The sequence below is a fragment of the Corvus hawaiiensis genome, chromosome 4 (assembly GCF_020740725.1).
Source record: "Corvus hawaiiensis isolate bCorHaw1 chromosome 4, bCorHaw1.pri.cur, whole genome shotgun sequence".
In the NCBI taxonomy this organism is placed as follows: domain Eukaryota; kingdom Metazoa; phylum Chordata; class Aves; order Passeriformes; family Corvidae; genus Corvus; species Corvus hawaiiensis.
This window is the reverse complement of record NC_063216.1, coordinates 20043616-20051402: the sequence shown is the minus strand read 5'-3', so window position 1 is coordinate 20051402 and position 7787 is coordinate 20043616. Positions and strand designations below refer to the sequence as shown.

Sequence of the window (7787 nt, the reverse complement as noted above, 5' to 3'; positions counted from 1 at the left end):
AGCTACACAGTTTAATGCTAGCATTAGAAAGGCATTAAACTGTAGTTGTGGTGAGCCTCACTTCACGTTAGCAAAACTAGACTTAGGAGTGAAAGCTGTATAAGCAGTGGTGGTCATGGACACAGCAGTAACAAGGAAATGTGGGATTGCAAATATGCTGACCTCTTGCCCTGTTAGCCAGGGGTGTGCTGTTTGTCACTCGCTGTCAAGCTACAGTCAACCCTTGTTTGATGTGACTGCATTGACAGAAGCTGTGCAGGCAGCTGAGTGAAGGTAGATTTACAACCGCAGCATTAGAAAAAGTGCTTTAAAAGATTTTTGAAAGCCCTACCCGTCTGAAACTGAATTCCTATTACAAGGTGAAATACTCTTAAGACACAGGGGCCCTTGGCCTGTCTAGAACTATTCTCAAAGGACTGTCATATCCCAGCATTGCCTGTTGGTGTAGTTCTAGTTCTTAACACAGTTGCCTAAGAGTGGTGCTTGAAAATTTTTTCAGGAGCCAGTTTGCTGAGCAATGACTATTTAGGCCCCTCACAGACACCTGCAGGCAAACGTGGTGTTCTGGGAGCTGAGAGCCATGAAAATGCCTGCTGGCAGCCCACATCAGGAAGGGGCAGCTGTAACAGCACTGCTGTTAGAGCACTCACCTGGCTGGGGGAACTGCCAGTTCCTTGTCCAAAACCACAGGCATGCATCTTATTCCTGAAAGAAGGCTCCAGGATAGAGTGCTCCACCACTGTTCAGAGTCTGAAAATTGTCTCCCTTCCAACTACACTTAAACATTAACTGGAGTGATTAGATAAGAACCTCAAGCTTTTGTAATTGAGAGCCTGTCCTCTGCATATGAAACAAAGCTTGACCACATAGGCAGTGCTGTGTACCTTCCACATCATTTGGCTGCTGTTGTGTTGGCTTTTAACTAGTCAGCTTCTGGGAGGTGTCGGTTTGGGACATTTTAAAATATTTCTAATTATTTTTTAACCCTGTTCCACCAATAAGTACTGCTTCATCTCATTTGGCCTGGTTGTGACACCAGTGCAAGTAATGTGCCACAGCAAAGATCCAAATACTTCTTCCCAGTAGATAAGAACTTAATAAATGAGCTCATCTTCAAGCTGAATGTGCAGCTCTTAAAAGTGAAACCTGTGGGACAGTAATAGTTTTCAAAATAGTGTTGTAAACAACTTTATAACCCTTTGTACAAATGCATTAATGATGCTGTCAAGAAGCACTTGGAATTTGATATGATTTGCATATGATGCTAGGGAACAAACCATTAACAGAAGGTTCCATAGCAGTTAATGCTACTTTGCCTTGTCATAGCTGTGTGTTTCCATCTGCTCTCTGATGGGGAACAGCAGAACCACAGAGATTATGCTGAGCTTGTATTTTAATCTAGTGGTTCTCACAGTCTAGAATACCAGGCTATAGTAAGGGGATTTTTTAAGAGTTCATAGCTTCATGTATTACCTCATGAGTAACAGTGTTACCAATATACTCCGAAGAACCTCCTTAGCAAGTGCTGCTCTTCACTCATGCCAGGACATCTGGAAAAGCGACCATGTGGAAACCATTCAGTGTAACTGCCCAAAGGCCTCGTGGAAAATGCCAAATGGAACCAACCAAAAGAGGTCACGCTCCTGGTATTGCTGCACAATGGGTAGGTGTCTAAAACTAGTTTCTTGGAGGAGTAGGAAGCCTGTTAGACCTGTTAAAGGAAAGGGAAGAGTCACAAGCCTGTTCTCCCTGATCCTGTGTTGCACAGCTTTCTGCCAAGGAAGGTCTTGCTTTGCCAGTAGCTCCATATGTGCGGGAAGGGAATGGCAAGAGCCCTGTAAGCTGGCAGTGCTGGGCACTCAGGATCACATCAGCCTGCAGAAGTCTCCATAGTGAGGGTAAGCAAAATAACTTCATACAGTAGCAACTAATTAAGATGGTAAACCAAATGAACCGTGCAAAGTTAACACACTTGCTGGTACCATCCTTCCTGTAACTCTTGACCAATGAAAGATTGTAACTGGAGATGAAAGCAATACTTTTTCTATTGCAGTCTTCTGGAAGATACTACAAAAAAAAAAAAAAAAACAAAAAAAAAACAAAACCAAAACCAAAAATGATGGATTACAAACTACTACCAGGAATAGAAATATTAAGCTTACATTTGACTGCTTTTGTAGTGACAAGAGCTGTAGAAACTAGTTTGTTTGGAAGCTGGCTTGCCACTTTGAAAGGCTATGGTATTTACAGTTGTTTAAATGTGCAAACTGAAATGCAAGTACTAGGCTAGTAAAAATGAAGAAGGAATAAAGATTTAAAAAGTAAACATGAGAAGGAGGAAGCCTGAAGATGAAGCTTTCTCCACAGCAGGCTATAGTAAAGAGAGTAGCATGGATGATTCCTCCCTCAGTTTACACAGACCTGCATTAACCCCTGCTCTTTGCGTGTAATAGCAAAGAATCTAGCCAGAGAAAGCATTAAGAATATTAGAAATATATCCAAGACTATTATTCAATGATTCATTCTCCTTTATTTTTTTTTTTTTGTGCTTCTCAGACAAGATTTTCCAGCAATACTTGCTACATGTTTTTCCCTATTTTTCAAGGACTTAGGAAAGAGGGGCAGCCAGCCATTGGGTAAGCTGGCAACACTCCAGCCTTCCCAAGGCTGCTTTGCATGTAACACAAACTGTGTTTTATCATTACAGAGTTTGAGTTGCAGTTCATAGCTTAACAGTGACTAAGTGATACACTTTGGTGCACATGGACTGCAGTCAAAAAAACTTCATCTGATATTTCTTTCTTCCTCCTCCTTCCCTGTTTCCATCTACTGGGAAAAAAAAATTGCAAAAAAACAACAGAAAAAAACCCCTCAAAACCCTCACCAAAAAAAGCCTCAGCCCAAAGCCTTCGTTCAGCTCAGGTATACAGAAAAAGTAAGCCCCAAGTAGCAGAGCTTGCAACTGGGAGGAGCAATCCAAACCCTTCCATTGCTACCACAGTGTTCAGTCTCCACGGCAGTAGCAGATAATTCACCTAGGGTAGCTCTCTGGTGCACCCCATACCATTGCCTTACCACCCTAACACAATTAAAATTTTTAATTTTTTACCTAATTTAAACCATCTTACCCTTTGCTGAGTTTTACAGGAGCTTGCACCCATCTTTCACACTCCCTTGAAAATCTACAGGCAAAACTCTCAAGCTGCCATTGGCCCATCGCACAAGCTACAGAAGGCTTTTGGTTAAAATCAGTACATCAAAAGCAGGACAAGGTTAGCAGGAAGGAATGAAAAAAAAGGTCCTTTCACTGGAAGCTTCGCTGCTCCCAGCAAGTCCCTGTAGCAAGATGCAGATCAGGATTGGAAACAATCCTGACTATAACAAAGTGAAAGGCAACTTTTCTCACCCCAGGAAGAAGTGTATCATATTCTGCCTGCTACGCAACCCCAGAGATGTCTCCAGGTTTGTCTGGTGAGGAGCTCAGGGCAGATGTGAAATCCTGTACTCTTTCACAAATGTTATTAAGCTCCTTGGGATGGGTGGCTACCTGCCTGACATCAGGAGAGCTCCTAAATGAAAGTTTAGGCAGGAGTGGGTTAGTGCTGTCCAAGCACGTGTCATACTTTTTACAGCTACTGGCAGAGAGGAAAGTGCTTGTACTTAAAACCAGCAACGCAGCTTAGAAGGGTCAGTGCAGAGCTCTGGTGCAAATTTATCTTCTGACACAGCCAGAAAGACATGTAAGGATATAATTAAAGGCAATAATTTTTATAGTTCTCTTTGGTTAAGGCAAGGGCTGGCAGCTTCCTGAGTCCTCTCAGCTCAGAAGTTGCTATGTTCAAAGCAACCTGTGCTACCAACAGCAACAATGATCTCTGAAAATACTCACAAGCCAAACTGCAAGGTAGAAATATCAAGAGGTGGCTTGAGGCCACATAGAACACTTTCATCAACTGAATAAAATTGAATCAAACAGCCTCAGAAGAATGGCAATTTCCAAGTTCTCCCTGAAGTCTCTCTTCAACAGGAACACTGGGTCTTCTCCACACTTGGACTGGCAATCACTGGCCTGGAGTCAAGACTGAAGCTGTTTGGAGGGTTCTCCCCATGAAGTTTTAAGGTATTTCGGGCTATCAGCTCCTTAGCCATTAACGTGAACACCTCTTCTATGTTTTGAGCTTCTTTTGCTGATGTTTCCAGCACAGCTAAGAGCCCATGCTTCTCTGCCAGGGTGCAGGCATCTTCAAACAGCACTTGGCGCTTGTCCAGCGAATCTGATTTGTTCCCTTAAAAGAAGGCAAAGAGATACTTCAATCACTTAGTCTTTCAGAAATTTATTTTTAAATGCCATGCATTAATTCAGTTTTGTTAAACAATAGATTTATGTTGGGAGTAAGAGTTACTGGAAAGAACAAGATGTGAGTACATCAGAGCCACAAATACAGACCGCGGATCAAAACTGCAGCAAATCATATGACAGCAAATGAGACGAAATCCAAGAAAAAACTAAAAACCTGTGTTCATCTAATTACTTAGTGTAGGTAGTGGGGCTAAAGGATTATTTGGCAGCAACTGTTGGTCCTATTCCCTAGTGGGTTTAAATGTTAAATAGCATTTAAGTTGAATATTTTTTAAAAAAAAATTTTAAGATTATGTAAAAAACCAAGAATTCAGATCAGCTACGTTAATGCCTACAATATCTACTTAAGTTGTTGTTGCACATATAGATTAAACTTCTACTTGCAGCACTTTAGTGAAAATCAACCAGAAGCCATGAAACACCTCAGACAAAATACCTTTGTATATTTAGGCAGTTGCTGCACATGTGGATTCATCAGTTCTAGTAGCTGGCTGAAGTCTACATTTGTAGTTTCAAGACAGCTCTTCATGAAATTCATGTCTTGAATTTGAAGCATATGTAAGCCAACTACCCTCCCATTAAGTCCCTTTCAGTTCTTCTAAAGGAAAAACAAAAAAAACCCGCAAAGCCAACCCACCCCACAAAAGAAAAAAACCCCAGCAAAACAGCCAAAAAAACCTAAAAAGCTCCAGCTTGAGGGTTATTTGCCTTCTTAAAAAGAACCCACCCACCTTTTCCTCCTTCAGTTCCATATAGGAAAGTTAGGTTTCTTAGCCTTACCCTCCTGCTAGAAAGGTGTATAACATGACTAAGTGTAATTAAACGTACAAAGACTTCTGCCAAAGTAAGTAAAGCAAACAGCACCAGCTTTGGAAGAAAGCACCAAGCTGGATCCTTAACAAAAGCTTTATTTTTACTAACTTCAGAACTTATCTCTTTAAAAAAACCCCAACAACCACCACCAGCCTCCACCACACACAGATAAGTCTCGTCCTTTAGATTCATGACAGAAGTTAGAAAAACCCTGCCAAAGTGTAGTGATTTACACCTTCGCTGCCCCCAGTTCCAAGCACTGCATTAGACGCAGGTCAGAACTTATCGTGTGCTTCTTCCAGAGGAAGGACAGGCGGAACCCCCGCAGCACAAGCACGGAAGGTGCTGGGAACAGAGGCAGCAGCTCAGGGGCCCTGCCTGGGGCTCAGCGCTGCCCCAGCCCGGGCTGCGACGGCTGCATGCGCTGCTCTCTGCACACTGCGACAGCTCAGCCTCGGGAATGTAAACAAACGCTCTGGCGTCTCACCACACCAGCGCTCTCACTTGCAGCTTCGTCCTTGGGGAAAGGAAGAGCAATAATAACCATGAAACCCAAGGGAAAGGAACCACGCGGCTTCCTACCAGCTCCATTCCCGGCAATTGCTAGTCATTGCTTTCCTCAGGAGGCAGTTTCCTGAGTGCTAGGGGAATGCAAGCAGACTGCTCCACGCTCTGCAAAAGCCGTCTCCCCATCTATTGTCTTACCTGCTCGGAATCCCATTACAGAGCAATGTGCATGCATATCAAGAGAACAGAGAAGAAAGATGAGAACCGGGAGTTGTGTTGCTCTGTGCATTCCCCTTCACCTTGAATTATTGAGCTGCTACATTCCTGTGCATCAGGAGTACAGCATCAGGCTTACTGCAATTCTAACCTCAACAAGGTGGTCCCTTGCCTCCAGCCTGGCACCAAAGCTTGTTGTGTTATTCCAACAGGAAAGGAACAACTGAAAAAGGTTTTGCTGTTTGCAATGGGTTTGGTCCTGACAGGACCAGGCTGTGACTTTCCTCATTTTTTTAAGCTTACGCTAAATTGACACACTTTGTGATCTCTTTTAATTAGAACTGCATTCTTCCTTAATGCATAGTGTATAGATGCTTCAAGTAGTGGTAGGAAACAAGGGAGATTTTATATTAAAAAGCTACATAACACAAGATTTAAAACTAAAATCCTACCAATTAACATCATGACCAAGTTTGCAGCACCATACTTTTCAATTTCATGAATCCAATGAGGAATGGATTCAAATGTGGACCTCCTAGTAAGGTCATAGGCAAGGATGGCCCCATGGGCGCTCCTGTAATAAGACTGGGTTATTGTCCGGAAGCGCTCTTGACCGGCTGTGTCCCACACTTGGATCTGTAAGAGAAAGGACAGAAGTTGTAAAGACCCGTGAATATCACTTTCCTACATGCTTGCTGTCAGCATTTGAAACCCTTTGTCTAGAAGGCAGCCAGACCTGTCCCAGCTCACTCTACTACACCAGTGTGGCTTTGCCCTCTCTAGATCTGAAAAGCCATTTACAAGCCTGTAAAGTCAATCTACACAGACCAAAGAGGAAGCTGCAAGGGTAAATCCAGCTTTGCAAAGAGGCCAAGAAGCCCAGTTTCAACAACTGTAGTAAAAGATGTAGAACATTACAGGCTTTTAATAGCAAAAGAACAGCAAAGAACCCTAATACAGGACTGGGCAGAGCAAATCTATATATAAAGGGCAAGCATCCAAAATTTCATCTGCACACAGAGGGAAGTTCTAGCTGACAATTTCTTCTGGTGTTTGTCTTGGAAGTCTTCTTCCTTCAAATTAAGCATACATCAAAGTGGAGCCTTTGCAAACTTTGGGGGTTTTCCCTCCTTGGTGTCCCAGCTCAAACCCCCACACCTCTGGAGGGAAGAGACATCCCCTCCCAACTAGAGCCGTCTTCCAAAGAACTCCCTGCATGCAACGCACGAGTCCTCTTCTCAAGCAGAGAAGTCACGAGAGCAAGTATGTACCCAAATTAGGGTGACTGCTTCCCCCAGGGCATCTTCCTGAGAGAAAGCTCCACTAGCAAACTACCCTGGTTAGAAAGGCAGTCAGCTTTCTCCAGCTGCCTTCAGCAGGGCCGAGCAGGAGATGCTGTGCATCCCGCCACTTCCTGGCACCTGCACGGGAAGGATGGCACGACCAAGGTGCTGCTCGCCAGGAGGCTCGGGCTCGCTCCCGCCACCGACCTTTACTTTCTTGCCGTCGATATCCATCGAGCGCACGGTGAAGTCGACGCCGATGGTGTTCTGCTGCTTCTCGTTGTACTGCCCTGTCTTGAACCGGTGCACCACGCACGTCTTGCCCACGTTGGAGTCGCCGATCAGGATGATCTTGAAGAGGTAGTCGAAGGCATCGTCCGTGCCGGAGCTGGGGAACGGCATCGCGGCTCCCGGGCGGGCCTGCGGCGAGGCGGAGCAGGAGCCGCGGGCCCAGGAAGGAGCCCGGGCCCAGGAAGGAGCCCTGTCCAGGCGCTCACCTGCCGGCGCTGCCCTGCCGGGACAGGTAGCGCCGCTTGGCCCCGCCCGGCCGCGGGGCCGGCGGGAGCTGTAGTCCGCCCTCTGCCCTCCCTTCCCTTGCCCGCCGCCCC

General features: G+C 44.9%; 1 protein-coding gene across 1 annotated transcript; it reads right to left on the bottom strand.

Moving 5' to 3' along the window:
* Positions 1 to 2510: 2510 nt before the first annotated feature.
* Positions 2511 to 7758, bottom strand: RAB19 (RAB19, member RAS oncogene family). Its single transcript, XM_048300621.1, has 3 exons — positions 7387 to 7758; positions 6349 to 6532; positions 2511 to 4286 (listed from the first exon to the last, which is right to left on the bottom strand). Exons 1-3 carry the CDS (start codon positions 7579 to 7581, stop codon positions 4021 to 4023), a joined length of 645 nt encoding a protein of 214 aa, XP_048156578.1. The 5' UTR covers positions 7582 to 7758; the 3' UTR covers positions 2511 to 4020.
* Positions 7759 to 7787: the final 29 nt, after the last annotated feature.